The sequence below is a fragment of the Symphodus melops genome (genome assembly GCF_947650265.1).
Source record: "Symphodus melops genome assembly, chromosome: 6".
Lineage (NCBI taxonomy): Eukaryota > Metazoa > Chordata > Actinopteri > Labriformes > Labridae > Symphodus > Symphodus melops.
In genome coordinates this window covers 27,942,777-27,962,643 of record NC_136696.1, presented here as the reverse complement: position 1 = coordinate 27,962,643, position 19,867 = coordinate 27,942,777, and the positions used below count along the sequence as shown (strand labels likewise).

The window sequence follows — 19,867 nt, the reverse complement described above, 5'->3', positions numbered from 1 at the left end:
CCCCTTCCATGTACTCACTCTAAAGCCACGCCCTCCCCCTTTGTGCTCCCTTTAAAGCCACGCCCCTCCCCCCCTCTGTGCTCCCTCTAAAGCCACGCCCCCTCCCCTCTGTGCTCTCTGTTCATCAGATTGGTACCTCGTGGCAGACATTGATACTGATGATGGATTTTTCAGAGAACACGAGTTACTGTCAGGACCTAAAGACAGTTTCAACCAACTTCTGAAAAGTGAATCTGGATAATTAAATCTGCCTTTAAGATGAGGATGAGGTACAAAAATAACTTTTTATTTCCAAAGCGTTCGTAAAGCTTAAGCTGCATTTTTAGCAAATAGTGAGAATAATAATGTGCAATAAAAATCACATATTTACAGTGACAGTGTCGCACGGTGACGTCAAACAGAGGAAAAACCGGCTCACAGCGTGACGCTCCGTTTTCCCAAAAGGTTCTGTTCTGTTTTTTAACTTGATGATTTGAGCTTGTCTGATTCAGCTCCAACTACACCTCAACTTATATGAGCTCACATGAAGTGAGTCATCACCATCGCACAGGTTTCTGCTTGCTGATCGCTCCGGGAAGGATTTTAGCTCCACATCATCTCGACTTAAAGACGAGCACAAAATGTTCTTTTTTATCCTGCAGCCTGGAAAAGACTGTTTCAAAGTGCCGGGCTTCTTTTTTCAATCAGACTCACAAGCTCCCAGAAGAAAAGCACAAATACCAAAGGAAATAAAAAAAGAGGTTTAGATGTGTTAATGCAGCGAAGAGTAAGACATGATTGAACACTCAGAGAGAGAACGGGTCAGACCGGCGTGTCGGCGTTAAACTGTTCAGATGACTCGTGCTGAGGTTAGTTTGACACTTAACCCGAACCTTTCAAACTCATGGAAATCTTTGTTGGATTCTGTCTGGCCAAGTCGTGTCTTGTAATTCCTCCGGGAACCGACGCTAACTTCTCTGTCGGTTCAATGTAGCTTAGCATGTGTACCTTCTTCTAGGCTAAATGGTCTCCTCCAGATGCGTCTGTTGGAGGACAGCGGAGGCGTCTCGAAGTATTCCTGGCTGCAAGACGGATAAATTTCAAGTTGAAGAAGGAAAAGTTAGGCTTCCTTTTCAGGAGCGGTTCTTTCAGATGGTCTCACTCCTGACCCTCTGAAGAATCCTGAGCCGGCAGGTGTTCTAACGATGAAGTCAATTATTCCACAAAGAAGAAAAGTTGACGCAGCTCTGCTCTACAAACAACACGACAAAGAGAACGCACGCATCTGAAGTTTGTGAGCGTTTGAAGGGAACGAGGTCAACGTGGGCAGCTGCCACATCGTTATATTCTCCATGTAAAGAACCGTCACGAGTCTTTATCAGCTGAGAGCAGAGGCGCCGAGGGGAGAATCAGCCACCACAAACCTCCAGACATTTTTCTCTGTAACGTGCCAGAGAGAAGCTCAGTCGTCTTCCTCTTCATCTGAATGCTCTCAGCAAACTTAACAATGCTCAGCCACATTTAAATATGTGTTGGCTCCTGCAGCACTTTCAAGGTCTTCTACGTTGTAAACTTCATTTTGTTACTCAGGTTCTAATCAAGCTTTTTAACATGTAACATTTGTGCAGATGTGGCCAGATGTGCTGTCTGCCAATCGTTGTAATACTCAGCTATGCTTAAAGGAACTACTCAAAGTGTCTTGCCAAGGACACATTGGACATGTGGCTGCAGAAACTGGGAATCAAACCCCCGACCCCAACTGAGCCAGAAGCACGAGTAACTTATTCATCCAGTAGATGTCGCTCTTTAGCACCAGCAATAACGCAAAACAAACCGGCGACCCTCCCCACTCATGCTCGCACAAAAGGACGGATAAATATCGTCCAATGTTGTGTTAGCATGCTAATGTTAGCATGCTAATGTTAGCGCTCTTCAATTAGCTGGTTAGCTTCATGTAAACTGACACAGAATGATGTAAAAACTCCTCATCCAGATAATCAGTGAGTATGTTCTTCTTCTTCTTGACTCAAACAGCTTTATACACAAGGGGAGGAGCCGGCCGTCCCGTCCATGTAAACACAGCTCTGACAACAACACAGCCAGCAGGACTCCAGCTTCTCCCTCACTGTACACAGGAGAGACTTGGTGTATTTACGTGCAACATGTCGAACACTCAGTGATAGTTGTTGTTGTTGAGTTGGTTATTTGAATGAAGTTTTTAGCGGCGTGGATAACAAGCTGTTCTTTGTGACTGTGAGGTAAATAAAAGACAGTGATGCCTCTCTGACGCTCATCACATTCAGGGACTGCTCTCCTGTTCCCTCATTAGTATGGACTCAGTTCAACGGGACGGTCTGCATGGACAGCATATCAAACCGTCCTCGTTTCCGCGGGGGATCCGGAAGATTTGCTGGGTGGAAGGATCAAAGTCAGTTAAAACACTGGGCTTATTTTGCTCCACGGACTCAGACTGACATGTTTACATCAGGAATGAGTCTTCAAAAGCTCCCGAGAAATAAATGAGGGAGGGATGCAGCAATACGGGGAAATACCCAGAGCTCCCATGTCAAAGAATAAACCATATTCCTGTTATTCCCGACCATATAAAGCTGAAATAAAACGTCAGAAATGCCTGATAAATACACGTTGCTTCATGAGGTCGTCTGTCAAATCAGTGTTCATTTGTCTCCTTAAATTCTCATGTGTGAGTGAGGAATGCTGCTGGTGTCCCAACAATCACAGTTATTGACAAGAGATTCAGAAAGCGAGCGCCTCAGAACGCTTCAAGGAAAGAAAACGTGAAAGGTGTTTTGACTGTTTCGCTTCAGCGTCCGTGCCGAGGAGAAAATCAGCCTCAGGAGATCTGTGCATCGTCCGCTCTGATCTCTCTGAGACGAGTTTGGACGACGAGTTTCACAAAGTGAGAGGAGATAAATGACTCCGACATCGTCAGCTACAGAAGCAAACAGGAAGCAGCCGACTGGTTAGACAAAGACACAGAACATGACCGGCTGTCCCAAAGGATCCCGATTGTTGCTTTCTTTTATGCGAGAAACACAAGTCGACAACTTACCGTAATGTTAAGAGTTCAGACTGCAGTACCCATTTTAAACACTAGGGGTCAGAGTTACATACTGCTCCTTTAAATGAAGCCAAGCGTTTCATGTTGGGAAACAATGTTCTTTGTTCTGGAAGTTGTTGACGATGACTCGGAGTGAGTGTGAAGGCTAAACGTGATGATTGACACGCAGACAGAAGATTAGACGGTTTGAAAATAAAAAATGAAAAAAAGGCTGATTGCATATCGGAGAAGGGAAAATTCAATCAGAGGTGACTGTGGTCTGAAGGGTTCAGCTATGAAAGGCAAACTGATTGCTTTATACAAAAGACGTCATTCTCAATTTCACAGACAGCGATCTGCTGAGTCTTTGAGTGCGACGGCACTGCACTCAATTAATAGTTCAGCGGAACACAAAAGAGCTGTAGAAACGGGGAACTATGGCGTTGACATTATGCCACAAATCACAGTGAAAGGACTGATTACTATGCTAATTTATTTCCGATGAATATTACACCTACAGTGGAAAGTATTCCTGAAAGAAAGACAAAGCGTTGGGTTTGTTTTGGTGTTAGATTCTGCTGGTTGGGCGGCTCGGGGAGATGAGCTGCTGATCCTGAACATTAAAGTGACGATGAAAAGCTTCCTCCAAAGACAGAAACAAAGATAAATAAAGGAGTCAAACAGCCCAGACACGTGACAGACAGAAAACCTATGAGCACCTGAATATTAGTAACGGCCATTACAGACAGGATGTTTACTGTTGCCGTGGAAACGCCGGCTGCTACGTGTCCGAGGCGGCTACATAAAGAGGTGCAAGTGAACGCTCGCTGTTTGTGCCTCAGGGCGATCACTCCCATGATTCCCCCCGCCATCATCTTTTGTTTTCGTTTTTGACTGAGCGCCCCCTGGCGGCTGATGCTACAGAAGAATTCAAACTTTCGGTCACCACTTTTCACGGCCCTCGTCCCGTCATCGCTCTATTAGACGCACTTTGATACGAGTGTTTTAAGGTTACACGTTGTTGCTTTTGTTTCCCCCGTTAGCAAAGAAGCGTGTGTGTTTGTCATCAGTCCAAAGCTCCTTCAAGCTCCTCAGTGTATCCGCGCTGTGTGAAATAAAAACTTCAATCCAAGCCTTGGACTCTGTTTTTGCCTGTAATATAAATGAGATTTTTGAAAGTGCATCCTATCAGTCGCAGACGTCCGACCTTGGAGCTGGTTATGGGCCTGATGAAAAGCAGCAGACTGAAATCTGCTGCCAAACTGCGCTCAGCTGCCAGAGAGGAAGAGGAAGAACTCCTGAAAGCAGTTTCTTCATTTCAAGGATTACTCCCTCCCATCTCCTTCCCCGAGTTCAGAGAAGAGCGAGGTTTTATCTACGCTTGATCCAAAGAGGAGGCAGCTTGTAGATGTCTGAAACCCCGGGTTACGGTGTAACGGTAAAGACGGAGACATGCGACGCCGTGTTTTTAAATCTTATTGTTTAATTACTGCTGCCACACGGGGGGGGACGTAAAGCAAGCCGCTCAACCTGTCCATACCTGTTTATCCATCAGCCTCCGGAAACATCCGCTGGCTCCGGAGGACTGAGTGTCGGAGGCAGCGGTGGAGTGAAACCCGCACTTGGATGCGTTCAGCTTTGAGGTCTGCTGTTGAACTGGACCGCCCAAAGTCGACCTGCACTCTGCTTTCCCGCCATAATGTGAACAGTTATACCCACCCCCCCCCCCCCCCCCCCCCGTTTGTACTTTGCAGACTCAAAGTCGATCCCGCGGAAGTTTCTCTCTGACCTGTGAGCAGTCTGCAAACAAAGCCTGTGTGAAGTCAATATTTACTAAAGAGCAGAGCAAACAGCAGTCTGCTAACAAAAAAACTAAATAACAAGCTGAGAGCAAAGAGAAACTTTCCCGACTTTTACCAACACGTACAAACTCTATGCTGTTTAACTAGCAGCTGTTCAAGTTCACAAGGCCCGGCCCGCCCCCAAAAAAAAGCTCACTTGTTTTTTTCTTTGTTTTTTTTCACAGCAGACGACAGAAGTAAAACCATCTTTCAATCCTGGGCGGTTAATAAATAAAGAATAGGGTTAAAAGGTCAAAGCTGAAACAGCGATCGGTCCCTTTGGAGACCCTGGGTCGACCTGGAGCTGCGTGTTGGATCATTTCTGCTCTAAAATCTGCAGAACGTCATGATGTTCATTCATTTGATGGTACGGGTGAAGACGAGGAAGATGTGTGTATGCAGTCTGAGGATGAAAGTTCACACCTCTTATCACAAACATTTTCATCCTCGCCTCGAACCTCTTTCCCTTCAGCAGGAAGCTCATCCCTGATTGGCTGGAATTCGGCTTTTCCCCCCCGACGTCACACAGACCTTTTTGTCTCCCCCCCTGGACATGAGGCCAGTGAAGGTGCTTCTGATGACATGGAGCCCTCATAAAGGAGAGACGCATGATGACTCACGCAGCGTGGCTACAGTCTGACAGGAAACGCCTGCTTGTCTTCCTCTTTTAATCCCCGCAGACATCTCCAGCACACTTGTTGGGTAAAAGCTCGGAGCAGACAGAATCAGCGTCTGACCCTGAGGCCAGGCTGACGCGCTGTCTGAGGCTCCCTGCTGAGACAGCCCAGCACTTCTCTGAGAGGAAGGTGAGGAGGAGGAGGAGGAGAGGTTACATAACTGAGAGGAGCTCCATCTCAAGGGTCCCGACAGAGGAGGGTGGAAGTCGCCTCCAGCAAATGTGTCCAAAAAGTGAGGCCAGCAGGAGAAGAGAAAACGAGAAGAGGCGAGCGGAGCGGGAGGAGACGCTGCTCGTGGCGTTTGTGTGCAGAGACGGATGATGATGATGCGTGGGGGGGTTTCTGCAGCTATGGTTTCCCCGCTCGCTTCGTCAGACGCTCCTGGAATCAGGACAGAAACAGGAAGCCTGTGTGGGCCGACAGGAGGCTTCCAGTGTTCCAACAAGTGGGAGTTTCCTCACAGGCTTCGGTCTAAATGAATACACACGGAGCGCCTTCTGAGATGAGATGAGATGAGATTCAACTTTATTGTCATTACACAGATACAAGTATAGTGTAACGAAATGAGGTTTGGCATCTCACCAGAAGTGCAAATAAGCAGAAAGTGCAAGAGTTCGTTCTATGTACAGTGATTACAACATTTACAGATGTAGTTAAATAAAAGTGAATTATTAAGTATATATGGCTGGATGGATTATTGGGATGCTATAAATATAAATAAATGCTATAAATATAAGTGTATTCAGAGGATTAAATATACAGGTTAAGGTGCAGAGAAAAAGCTTATACTAGTGTACAGATAATATACAGAATATGAATATATTATACAGATCAATAACTTACTGTGGTGATATGAACATACTATAATACAATGATGTGTGTGTGACCAGGAGGAGTGGTGGGGGGATGATGGATGTGAGGTGATATGCAGGGGAGGGGGGGGGGGGCGTCAGAAGGGGGCGGAGTTCGAGAGAGAGACAGAGTTCAGAGTTCGGGGGGTAGAGTTCAGTAGGGAGACAGCTCTGGGGAAAAAGCTGTTCCTCAGTCTGCTGGTTCTGGTCCGGAGGCTTCTGAAGCGCCTACCGGAGGAGTGGGAGGAGTCTTTAAGGACGCCGTGAGCTCGCCGCAGACAGCGTTTCCTCTGGACATCCTCGATGGCAGGAAGTGGACACCTTGTGATGCGCTGGGCTGTTTTAACCACCCGCTGTAGCGCCTTACGGCCTTCTGACCTTCTGACCTCTGACCTCTGGAGTCGCAGTTTGTGCTTTACATTTTAAAAATCAGAGAGGCCTCGAGGCTGCAGCAGAGATGAACTGATCCACAAGGTCAGAAGCTGGAACGCCATTCCTGTTTGAACAGAACAACAGAGTGGACTCTCCTCGTCCCCGTCTCACGAGTGGTTTTATTCTCCCTCCTCAGCGGCTGCCTCCTTCATGTCTGAGACCACGCTCAGCTCATGTCCTGATCTCCTTCTGACCGCGTGCTCCTCCAGACAAAACTTTGATCTTGGTTCAGATTTACTAACCGAAGAGGAAAAAAGAAATTCCAGAAGAGACGAGATGAGGTGTACAGTCGGATACGAGGCTCACGAGGGAGCGCTGGAGATGTAAATAATTGATCGGTATTGAGAGAGAACCTGAATCTGCTCTTTGAGAGATAAACATCTTTGATTTGATGTAGACCGCCCCGGGTGAATGGTGGGCTGCTCCCTTCCTCTCGTCTGATTCACAACATGTTCAATCTGATCCTGCAAGAATTCATCAAACGCTCACGCTTGTTTGATTAAATATTCATCAAATAAAAGAGTCAGATTCCTCTAACAGCGTTTAGATCGACGCGCAGGAGCGACTCCAGACTGCTGAGACACGGGGAGCCCAGCTGGGGCCCCCCGACTAATGGGGGGGTGGGGGTCTAAAGTATGCTGTGGTATGATGTGTAACTTTATAACTCCTGTTAGCTGCTCGTGCATTTTCAGTGAGTCAAACAAAACGAGCTAACAGGAAGCTGCAGAGCTCACGCCAACACGCAAACTATGTAAACAAGGAAAGAGTGGATGTTACCCGGCTGGTTCCTCGGCTTCAGTTACACAACCAAACTTCCTCCTCAGCCTCCAGGTGTGCGCTCACTGATGGACTGACGTCAGTGCTAATGCTAATTCTTTAAACGGCGACGTGAAGGGTGAAGTAACACACCGACGCAGAGTGTCGGCTAGATTGGGAAAAGCCTCCTCTGAAATCTGACAAACGCCACAGACGGCTGCACGTCTGTCCAGTGCTTAAAATTAGCCCCGCCCCCCTCTCTCTCTCTCTCCTGTCAGACAGGGATCGACCCCGCTGTGAGGTGCAGATGTGAACAGCCATGTCGGGAAAGTCCTCCTCAAATTATGAAGTGCAGGTGTGACTAACAGTACGCAGGATTGTAACCATGGAAACGTTAAAAAAAACAACTTTCCTCCCACGTGTTCACCAGCAGGTTGGTCTGACGGTTGGATCGATCCGACGCCATCAGACTGAAAAAGGGGGCGTGTGATGGTCAGCAGGACTGCTGTCACGTGTTCGACTGTTTACGTGACGTGTGTGGGAGCAGCTTGCTTGTTTTCTCTCTGGGAGGTGAAGCCCCGAGGTGTTCCTGCAGCCTCATTGGACGACCACAGTGAACCCGCTAACGGCTGAGTGTGAGCGTGGGCTAACGCTAAGCACCTGCTTGCATCATTAACTCCGCCTCCAGAGCCATGGCAACCGGCAGGAAGCTGACAAACGACAAAGTTCCTCCTCATAATTATCCCTTCCCTCCCTCCGGTATATTACATTTAGTGCGAGTGTGGGTTTGACAGACGGAGGGGAAAATCATTTCCAGCTCCCGCTGAAACTCCAGTCCTCCTGTTGACTGTTTCAGACTTCTGGCTAACGTGTTAGCTTGTTTTTAGCACGATGTCACCCAGGAGAACATCCATTAAATGCAGCGAACTCGGCACCACTATTCAGAGGTGCTGCTCGTCGACAGGCAAGGAAGGAAACTGCTTTGGGCCCCAGACCAGGAGGAGGCCCCTGAGGGTTCGCAATGAACCACGGGAAACCTCCCTAAGGGGGCCAAACCTGACAGAACTGAACCTTCAAAACAAGCAGCAGGAAATAACGGACCTTCGTCTAAACTTGCATACACGTGTTCTCCAGAAGCTCAGCTGCGTCTGCACAACAGCTCTTCCATTGTTATCCATCGTTTCTAATATCTCTACAGGCCGATCGATGTGGGATTATTGGAGCCGATGAATCGCTCTCGATCTCGGGAGAAAACAAATCTAAGATCAATCTGCAGACATTTATTTCGTGGATGCTTCAAACGCAGTGATCAGCGACGTGACGCGACTCTCACTTGACTCTTGTTGTTGTTAGAGCGCCCTCTGCTGGTGACAGGGACCAGCTGGTGTTATGCAACGAAACTCAAATTTAAAAACGATTTGACAGGTGAACAAATCAAGTAACATCGACGCACATCTGTCGTGAAAGTAGCCAATAGGGATAGTCACTGGATCTGCTGCTGTCAGCTGATGTTATCCGTCACTGTGCAGAAGGCTGTGGTTTAGTTTTTATAGCAGCGACTGTAGTTGTGTCACTGCTGAGTCCCCTAATAAGGAAAATAAAGTCTCACTTGTCCCCGCTGTGAGGACATTTCAGAAAGTACTGGCTGTTCTCATGTCGGCTCCTTGTCATCCGTTCTTCTCAATGATGACCCACATCGCTGCAGATTCATCCGCTCCTGCCAACCGAGCCTTATTCTGAATTATTGATTTGTCCGTCCGCGGGGAGAGAGTCGGGGGGGATTTAAACTGGCAACCCACCACACGTAAGGCTCGCAGCCGACTGCCCCGACGCCCACCAGGGAACTCCACTTCCCCAGTGACACAGAAAAATCCATGCCACATGCTCCCCCGTGCTTTTAATGCACACACATGCATCACATGGAGAGAGAATCAAAATTGAGGGAGGGGGCGGATGTATCCTCATGGAGCTCAAGTTTCTGTATACATACTTTCTGTTCCCTATACTTGAGCACAAATAAACTCCCACGTCTTCCTTCTGTCGGAGGAAATTAAACCTTCATGCACACATGTAAGCTGAATCGTCTGCTTATTGAAATTAAGCACCACCAGACGCTTATTAACAAATCTCCCAGCAGCACAGAGAACACGGGGGGGGTCTTCAGTCAGAGGCCAGCATCCCTGCTCTTTTTATTAGACGGATGAAATGCATTCATCTGTATCTAACGTGGACAAACACAGGCAGAGCTATTCACCAAATCGCTCTGAACGGCCCCTTGAATGTTGCTCAGCCAAGGACGAAGCTGCAACTACATCCTGAAATCCAACACAGCCCGAAACAAAGAGGGGGGGGGGGAATAAACAGCTTCAGACTGAGTGCACAGAAATGCAAGCCATGAATGTTAGATTGTCTTATGTTAACCTCAGAGAAGCAACTTTCTTTAAATTAAAAGGTTGCAGCTTGTTTGTACTCAAAGCAGTGCTTGTGCAAGAGGCTGGTTTGTATTAAAAGTGCAAAGAAATGTGAAATTCCGTCAGAGGTCTTGCACTGCAACAGATTGCATGCAATTTTAGTTGAAATGTGGATGACGAAATAGGAGGCAGAAACACAATCAACAAAACAAGCTGACGTGATAGAAGTGAAGTGTGCAGCTTGGTTTAATAATTACAGTGTAGCTGCAGTGGTGGTCGTTCAGGTAGAACTACAACATGGAAGCAACAGGAGAGATTACATTAACTATTTGATCAGATAGAAGTGATCGGTAATTGAGCAAATGAACGCCGCCGAACTGATCAATACCTCCTTATTTGTCTAAAACCTGAATAGGTTTTATTGATTATTTGGACATTATTCCAACACACGACAGCTTGCCGTAAATCTGCATTTTTTCCAATGGAGAGTGGTCTTCCATGGCAGACTGCAGGGGCATGCCCTGAGAGGTGAGCGTGCGGCACGGACTCACCTTCTGCTGCCGCCGGGCCATGTCAGTGGGCTGCTTGGCGTTGAACGGGTAGGCTATACAGCGCAGGACGAACACGTAAATCTGCACTTTCATTTTCCTCTCTTCTTCCTCCTTTTGGATCCGCTCTCGCTCTTTCCTCTCCTCCTCTTCACCTGTGGACGCGTCGTTGTCGTCTTTGGCACCTTTGCCGGGGGCAGCTCCAGCCGCGGCCGCCTGTCGCTTCTGGCCGCCCGGCCGGCTGCTGCCGCTGCTGTCGCTGTTATTGTTGCCCCGTTTCCCCGCAGAGGAGCCAGCCGCTTTCCTCGGAGGCTCCTGCACAACTTCTGGGTCCGACTCCCCGCCGGTGTCTTCGCTGGAGGACGGGTCCAGCATGGTTCACGGCGGAACAAAAACACCTGTTAAAGCGTTTTCTGGTTACTGAAGTCGACGTGGCGGCAAAGAGCAGCACTTCACAAACGTGACGGTGTTTCCCCTCTGCTGTCGTTGCTGTGTTGGAGTGAGGGCTGTTAGTTTTTGGTTGAGGGGTGGGCGGAGTTGTTACGGTTAAGGTAATGCGCCGCGTGCGCTCCGTTCCGTTGCACCGGAGGAATGAGTGTCGGAATGGCAGCGCGCGCCCGCCGCCACTTTGTTGTTGCTGCTGCTGCTGCTGCTTCACGGAGCTCGCGCCCTCTGCGACTGAGCGCCACCGCATACAGGTGAGCAACCTGTGGCTGAATGCAGAGATGGGAGAAGAAAGCGAAGAGGTCTCACTCTGCAGTGATGTATGTTGGACACTTTATTAACACTTTATTAAAATACAATCAAATAAATGTTGACAGTCAGACTGTCTCGAAATATGGTTAAAAATGTGATCCTAAAGGGTTAGTCTACATATCGTGTTTGGATTCGACAGGATCTCCTTACATGAGTTGTATATTTGCCCTTTTTTGTGTTCTTTGTCTCTCTGGTGATTGAGTTGTTTTAGACAGACTTTGAGGAATCTGATCAATAAAGGGACAGTTTTACTTAATTCTGTGATACCTCTTCTTGAATAAACAATCTTTGATCGTAAAAGTCATTATTTACAGCCACGTGTTTCACTCACACTCAACCATGACAGCTTGACAGAAAGTATAAATACAACTCGTATACATATATAAAGGTATTTCATGTAAGCTAGATTGTATAGGCCACATGTGTACACATCATTTTCTTTACTCGTACATCAACATGGAGAACATTTTAACTTTTGCAATCGATTTGCTAATTGACTGCTTCATCAATAAATACAATTTTGCATGGGTTCTCTCCAGGTATACTCCAGCCTCTCCCACAGTCCAAACACATGCTCGTTAGGTTACCTGCTGACTCTAAATTGTCCGTACTGTAGGTGTGTGTCTCTTTCTTTATGTCGGCCCTGTGATTGACAGGTGAACAGTCCGGGGTGTAACCACGCCTCTCTGGGCTCGACTCCAGCCTACCGTGACCCTGAGCGGGAAGAGCGGTGAAGATAATACTCGAAACAAGATAATAGAAACAACACTTCAGCACGTTATGGCCTCAAACATAGACGATGAAGCTGAATAAACGGCGGTATATAAATAGTCTGGATGTATGATGCATCCAAACCTTCAGTAAGAAACGAGTTAAAGACACTGTGGCCACCAGAGGGCAGTGTTTCTCTGCTCTACACTGATCAATCAAAGTACTTGACTGCAGAAGCCTGTGTGTGTGTGTGTGTGTGTGTGTGTGTGTGTGTGTGTGTGTGTGTGTGTGTGTGTGTGTGTGTGTGTGTGTGTGTGTGTGTGTGTGTGTGTGTGTGTGTGTGTGTGTGTGTGTGTGTGTGTGAAACCCCAGTTAAAACTAAAACAAGATACGAAAATAAAGTCATGGCAAAGTTTGTAAAAAAAAAAAACCTAGAATAAAAAACGTACAGAGAAACCATACGGAGGCTCCAGTGGAGAGGGAGCTTTAAAAGACCTGAAGAAGAATAAATACGCTGTCTTTGTCCTGAGACTTCCTCTGAAGAGTCCCGTGAGGTGTGAGGCACGGCGACGTCTAATTGTCACGGCACGGTGGAGTTGAGCCCTGGGCGGACTGGCGCCCATTCAGGGTAGGTATCCAGAGAGAATAATGGAACTCCCCACGTCGACACGGCCAACAGGGTGGCGAGGACGCCAATCACGTTGACGCCGAGCCCCGCCTTCACCTGCAGCAGCAAACGCACCTTTTTAAAGATGCGGTTCAAATTTTTGTGCCTTCAGTCGGCGTGTGGATCGTGTTCAGCGTGCGGACTCACCATGTCCAGGATGTCGATGTGTCCGTAGGCGAACACGACGGCGTTGGGCGGGTTGGACACCGGCATCAGGAAGGAGAAAGACGTGCAGAGGGTGGCGGGGATCAGGACGTACAGAGGGTTAACGTGGATGGCCTCAGCCTAGAGAAAAAGAAACAATGAACACGCAGAGCCACTACGAAGCCCAACGATGGCGGTCGCCATTTTGGAAATGCTGTCTACAATACGCTTTGGATCAGTGGAGAAAAAAGGCAAAGAGGTGGAGCTGCTGCAGACTGAATTCTGGATGAGACGGCGGTGAAGAAGAGACTCACCAAAGGAGAGAGGATGGGGAGGAAGATGGTGATGGTGGCGGCATTACTGGCCACCTCCGTCACCGTGGTGACGATGATGCAGGCGACGGTGATGGTGGCGAGGACTGGCAGGTCACCCAAAGGTGTCAGCAGCTCGGCAACCCACCCAGACAGGCCTGATACCTGCACACACACACACACACACATAAAGACCACTGAATTATTATTCAGCAGGATTTCAAACTTCTTTTAAATGTCCCTGCTGGTTTTAAAGTAGTGAATCTGCTTCATTCATGCATATAGTAATCTCTGTTCATGGTCTGTCTGATGAATGGGAGGTGTGAGAGTAGAATGTTTCTGCATAATGCCTGTTCATTTTGTTAAGTTGATCGTTTTGTTCGGTATTCAACGTGACATTTTCAGGTTGTATCTTGTCCTCTCTGTGACGAGACATAAACACAGGAGAAGTGTTGGATGACGGACGGCTCCAGGAGAGCGAGTCACTAAGCCCCCCCCCCCCCCCGGAGGTGAGATCGTGTTTTCACCTCTGTGCCTTCAGCGAGTGCGAAGCCTCCACCGACCAGCAGGGCGACTTTCCAGGGCATGGACGCCTGGAACTCTTTCCAGGACACCATTGTTTCTGGATGGAGAGATTAGAAAACACCCTGCTCATATCTTTACCCACAGACTCTCTCAGCACAGCTAACACTCATCAACATGCATTCAGACACAAAGAAAGAGGATTAGAAAGAACTGTATTTTCCTCTGAATTGATTGAATATGAAGTGGAAAATTACAAAATAAGGAACTCAAGTGAACGCACTTTGTGACATTACACACCTTGTGTGGTGATCTTTACAGTAAAATGACTCATAACGATCCCAGCTGAATTGTTATATTTTGTGTATTTACCATATTTCTGCGAGGGTCCGCCGGCAGGTACGATGAAGAAGAGGAGACCCAGCAGCAGTGCGACAGTGGCGTCGGTGATGTAGCCGGAGTGACTGCAAGAAATGAGGACAAAAAAAAAGATTATTTATTTTTGTAAAGACAGGAAAATACAGGTTGAGTCGTTCTTGAGAGCTCCAATCAGCATCACAACCATCCTGAACATCACGGTGATCGTCAAGGTCGCAGGTGTTCATAAAGAGCTGGGTCTTTAGCTCTTTCCTAAAGGTGCAAAGAGGCTCTGCAGATCGAATGGAGTTAGGAAGTTCGCTCCACCACCAGGGGGCGACAGAGGAGAAGAGTCTAGTGAGAGACTTCGTAGCCTGTTGTGAATGTTGGATCAGACGTCTTTGATTGACAGGAGGGAGTGTCGACCAGGAGGACAGTTTAATTAAGGAGGAGGCGTTTTGTAAGCGAGCAGCTCGTGTACTCTTTTAGCAAACAATCAATTTTAACGATCCAAACCGAAAATGTCTCCCTACATTCAGATACTTTCTGACTTCTCCCCCCTGTTTCCTCGATATCCACATGACACACAAAGCAGGCTACCACAACAATCCCCTATGATGTCGTTTGTTTGTTCTGCAGCGTTTCAGCCGTTGCATTTGTTTTGGGAGTTTTTGTTGATCCATCTTTCGTCAAACAGAATTTTATTTTGGTATCTTCAGCTGCAGATGAATCCTATCTGGTGTTCTGTGGAGAGACCGCGGCCTCTTGCACTCTTCGGCACGCTCTGTGGAGTTCTGTGTGCAAATAAATAACAGAGGAATAAAAAGTGAAGTGACTCACTGAGGGAAGAGAGAAGCCCAGCCCGGCATGAAACCAGGCGATCTGGTCAACCACAACAAAACCATCAGCAGGAAAACTGAACCAGTGAAGATCTCCTGCGGACTGGACAGAGTGAGTCAATGTGAGAGAATGATCAGGTGTGTATGGAAGCTCTGAGAGGACAAAACTCCTGCACACATTGATGGATTTATAAATAAAATGTACATGAATAAATAAACCTAAAGGTGAGAGAGAGAGAGAGAGATCACCTCATGGCGCCCAGCGACCTGTACTCTTCTTCTATCACTCTCCGGGCTGCTCCGCCCCTCTCGCTCTTCCCTCCTCCACATCGCCACAGGAACCTGAAGCTGTGTGCGAGTGTGTGTTAACACTAATTACATGATTGATAGCAGACAGAGAGACGCTCACATTGATATACATAATTGACTGTGATTGGGTAAAAAGTAAACTGTGTGGTGGTCTTCAGCGCTCATCATTGACCTTTTCTGACATCATTACACAGCTAATGCTAACATTAGCATGATGGACGCGGATCGTATGCAGGTTGTGTTAGCATTAAAGCATAGAGTTCTGAGAGTACATCCAACATTTGTCAAACCTGGAGTTCTCATGTAGTCAGTGATTTTGAAAGTGGTTTTACTCTTTCAAGATTCAGAGATTAATCTTTAAGTCCGTGCTTCTTGACTGCTCTCATTCAGCACCCACCACGACCGTCTTTATGAAAAATCACAACCCAAACTTCTTTTATTTTTCAACCAGTCTGATTTCTTTAAAGGGTCACACATTCTGCAAAATCCTCTTCTCCATGTTCCTCTAACATGTGTCTCTAGTCTGTCTACAAACCCCCCAATGATGACAAAAGTCCATCCTCTCCGTCTGCTGCCTGCTCCACTTATCAGAAAATGTGTGCTCAAACAGGCCGTTTGCAGATGTTCCCTTCATGACATCACAAAGGGCAGTAGCCCCTCCCCCAGGTGGGTGACACGCCCACAGCTAGGTGTTTGTTCTGCCCTCTGAGTCTGCCTTCTCACCGTAAACAATAGGACATGGAGCCAGAAAGCAGTGAGTACACCCGAGCCCTTCCAGAGAGGGGGCGTGGTCAGACACAGCTCATTTACATATTTAAAGCTACAGACACAGAAACAGCCTGTTCTGAGCAGGGCTGAAATACTTCATTATTAAGCCCATTGAGAGGAAGGGTTCGGGTGTTGAAGGAAACAAACTACTGACTCGATCTTTAAATGAGTGATATTCCTTAAAACCAAGTGGCAACCTCCGGTCTTGAAAAAGAAAGCCATTGCAGAAGAGTAAAATCCTGCAGTTTGTCGAATGTCCGCTTGAGGCTGGCTGCAGGAACACCCGAAGTCACAAACACACAACAGGCAAAAAAGCATAAATAAACAGCCTGGTACAAAAAACAACAAATAGGTGTGTTGACACTCACTCTGAGCCAATGAAGAGCCAGCACAGCCAAATCCATGTGAGCAGCAGCATAATCACACTGATGGGCAGACACATCAGGAGCCAGTTCCCAAAGTTTACACAGTTACAGTTTGGGTACATCCTGGATTCAAAGACAAGGTTTGAAACAGATTTTTTTTAAATGCATCCAGTTTTAGGACTGACAAATACCAACCTCCTCACAGATTGAGTTATTTTCTATTTAGTTTTCATCTCGCCTCATAGCCTTTACAGGATTCTCTGTTTTGTCTCTCCCCTATGTTTGACTTTTCCCCTTTCCTTTAAATGTGCGGTCTCCTTTTCCTGCGGTTCAGGCCCACACGCCCAGCATGTGGGGCACAGCACTCACTGGTTGAGGTACTCAGAGAAGATGAGGTTAGGCGAGGTGCCGGGCAGCGTGCTGATGCCTCCGATGTTGGAGGAGTAGGCCACGCTGATGCACATGGCTTTACAAATCATCAGGTCACGTTTCCTCCGGCTGGGAGCCACAGGCGGACTCGTGGCAACCTGCAAGACGAAACCAAGGGGAAAAAAAATACAGCTAAAGCAACGGAGAGGAAGAAGGAGCAAACACAGAAGTCGTTGGTCTTAGCAGCAACCGCAGTTGTAATGATAATAATAAATGATTGTACAGGGAGGAATGAATTCAGTGTTTCTGTACCTGAGCTGTAACAGGCTGACACACCGTCTGTATCCGAACACAAGTCGACTTCTCATCAGGAACATCTGGATGCTTCTGGTCACTGAGACGTACAGATGTCGTTAATCCCCCACGATGCCACGGGAGAGTGAAGGGAACGTAATAAGACTGAAGTAATCACTGAGCATTGATGGACATTAGCTTCACTTACCTCACATCGTCCTCTATCTTTTCAACATGGCAGACGGTTTCTGCAAGAAAAACAGACCTGGGTTGACTTCTCTCTCTTCTCGATGTGCTGCTGTGAAGTCATTTCATGGCAATTAACTGGAAATGGTGGAAAATTACCTCAATGAGCGCCTATGATGCTTCACCCCCAGTGTGATAATTAGACACTTTTTTTCACTCCTCAGAGCCTGTGTGACTTTGAAGTCCTGTTGATAAATCCCCTTTATCATTGTTTTCCTTTAGACGTCACATATAATGCAAAATCCACTCAACTTTCTTATTCTAACATGTGTCTGTAGTCTGTCTCCAAACCCCCCAATGATGAGAAAAGTCCATCCTCTCCGTCTTCTCCCTGCTCCACTTTTCAGAAAATGTGTGCTCAAACAGGCCGTTTGGAGATGTTCCCTTCATGACATCACAAAGGGCAGTAGCCCCTCCCCCAGGTGGGTGACACTCCCACAGCTAGGTGTTTGTTCTGCCCTCTGAGTCTGCCTTCTCACCGTAAACAATAGGACATGGAGCCAGAAAGCAGCGAGTACACCCGAGCCCTTCCAGAGAGGGGGCGTGGTCAGACACAGCTCATTTACATATTTAAAGCTACAGACACAGAAACAGCTCAGAAACTGTTCTGAGCAGGGCTGAAATACTTCATTATTAAGCCCTTATAAATACATTTTATGTGAAGAAACCAAATAGGTCAAGTGTTAAGTCTTGCTTTCAACACTATTTGGTTGTACAGACACATTTCAGTCAATACCAGAAAAGTACAGAGGTTAGATGGCGGTCGTGGAATAATTTCCATTATCTTCTTTAAACCTTCTTTTCGGGAAAGTTTGTTGGGGTCTTTAAGAATTAAGGTACCATCGAGTTGCAGATTGGGGTTGACTTCGCCAGCGCCTCCTCCTTCGTTGGCCTTCAGGATCTGCTGGAGAACAGCCTCCACGATGGGCATCACCATGGTAACGGCCGAGGTGTTCTGGACCCACATGGAGAGGAACGCACAGCCGCACATGAAGCCCAACATCAGCCTGGAGAGGGCGACACACTGCCATCTCAAAAAGCAACTCAACACTGTCAATGCACCAATCAAAATGAAGCAAATACAGAGGAATGAAAAAAACGGCTGAAGGTCTCCCGAATGGAAAAACGTTGATTGTCTTCTAGTGTTGGACATGTTGAGGTGATGTTTCTTTAAAGGAGAGAAGGGTGTGGCTCACCACGCAGGGTTAACTCCCACCATGAGGACGAGCCTCAAGGCGATTCTCCGATGGAGTCCCCACTTCTCAATGGACGTGGCGAGGCAGGTCACGCCCACCAGCAAGAGGTGGAAGTCTTTAAAGTACTCCTTTGCCACCTGCAGGAGAGACAGATTTACACAACCTCGACTTTTGGCCGCAGATCTAAACTTGTGGTTTCTGTTTCTTTTATCTCTCCTATAAACGGATCATTCCTCATCATTTTCTTTGTCGACTTTCATTAACAAACTTTGGTTTTGTCAGATGAGGCCCCCTGAGGGAAGTTTTCTACTGTCATTGCAAAACTTGTACATTGCTTCAGTTTCAGCCTCTGGTGACTCACATCTGAAGACTTCATGATGCCAAACGTGGGGAAGAGGGCAGCGGGGAGCATGGCGGTCATGGACAGAGGAATCGCCTCCGTCACCCAGTACGTCGCCATCAGCAGCAACACGAAGCCACATTCAGCCTCCTGCAGGGACAGAACGCACTGCGGGATCATCTTCCATTTACAGAGCTAGCATACCAGGACATCTCAGGCAGCAGTGAGCAGTTCATAACATTACACTATTTGTGAGGCAGATTTTCTAAGTTTGCAGCACAATTTAAGGGGAAATCTGGCCCTGCTTTAACTCAGGTACAATATGTGTGTTTGTTTCCTGAAACAAAGCTGGAAAACCCCCCCAAGAAAACCACAAAGTAGATGCAGAAGAAGCCTAAATAAAGGCACAGCAATCTGTTCCAGGAGTTATTTCAGCTCTGAACTCTAATCGTTCTTGTCCTCGCAGCACTCGTCTGGTATTTAGAGAAAACTCACCTTTGCACCGATGACAAGAGGAAGAGGAAGCAGCAGCAGCGGCGTCAGCACAATCACGGCGACGCTGCGATAATACCACAACCTCCTGCTCAACCTCTGCAGCATTTCTCTCGTGGTCTCTGACTCCGGCTCGTCTCTTCGGAGGGCTCTCGCTGTAATGCTGTGCTTGTCGGCAGGAGGACTTAAAAGCGGCTGATTATTACCACGACGCTTCAGCAGGTCGACCTTTGGAGACTCCAATCAAACACAATTGCAGGTTGTGCGTTCGTATCTGCGGGAGTTTTCTCGAGCAAGATACCAAACTTAGTTACTCATTGCAGGTTATCTTTAAACACAAGTGGGACAACAATGTGACACAACCTCTCATTTATGGTACACCTTCGATGTACACACACATCTGTGGACGAGGAGGAAAAAAAGTTTGAGTGGTTCAGTTTCGAGGTTTTCTTTCTTTTCTCGCTTGATGAGATGTTTGAAGTTGTCGCCTCCTCGTCTTTGTGCTAAGCTAGGCTAAAATAACCATTATGATTTTTTTTTATTTGCAAAGAGATGAAAACTTCAAGTCTCATCTTTCAATTCAGACAAATCTGCAGGAAAAGGTGTGTCAGTCAGAGGTCAGTGA

General features: G+C 47.2%; 2 protein-coding genes across 2 annotated transcripts in view; both read right to left on the bottom strand.

Moving 5' to 3' along the window:
* Positions 1–11,286, bottom strand: part of cadps2 (Ca++-dependent secretion activator 2) — a 141,470-nt gene extending 130,184 nt beyond the window's left edge. The window contains exon 1 of the mRNA XM_079346814.1: positions 10,560–11,286. Within this exon, the coding sequence (XP_079202940.1) occupies positions 10,560–10,931 (372 nt within the window). The 5' untranslated portion in view covers positions 10,932–11,286. The remainder of the gene's footprint in view (positions 1–10,559) is intronic.
* Positions 11,287–12,549: 1,263 nt separating this feature from the next.
* On the bottom strand, positions 12,550–19,697 carry slc13a1 (solute carrier family 13 member 1). Its single transcript, XM_079345836.1, has 15 exons — positions 19,246–19,697; positions 18,772–18,900; positions 18,411–18,547; positions 18,055–18,221; positions 17,177–17,216; positions 16,987–17,068; positions 16,675–16,832; positions 16,309–16,428; positions 15,113–15,211; positions 14,865–14,966; positions 14,040–14,131; positions 13,673–13,767; positions 13,149–13,310; positions 12,838–12,975; positions 12,550–12,747 (listed from the first exon to the last, which is right to left on the bottom strand). The coding sequence occupies exons 1-15, from the start codon at positions 19,348–19,350 to the stop codon at positions 12,604–12,606; spliced, it is 1,770 nt and encodes a 589-aa protein (XP_079201962.1). The 5' UTR covers positions 19,351–19,697; the 3' UTR covers positions 12,550–12,603.
* Positions 19,698–19,867: the final 170 nt, after the last annotated feature.

Bases quoted from the DNA above. Each gene is read 5' to 3' on its own strand.
- slc13a1 (XM_079345836.1), bottom strand. From the start codon at position 19,350: ATGCTGCAGAGGTTGAGCAGGAGGTTGTGGTATTATCGCAGCGTCGCC. The intron at 18,548-18,771 runs GTGAGTCACCAG...TCTCTCCTGCAG, and splicing joins GCATCATGAAGTCTTCAGAT to GTGGCAAAGGAGTACTTTAA. The intron at 14,967-15,112 runs GTGATCTCTCTC...CACTCTGTCCAG, and splicing joins AGGTCGCTGGGCGCCATGAG to TCCGCAGGAGATCTTCACTG.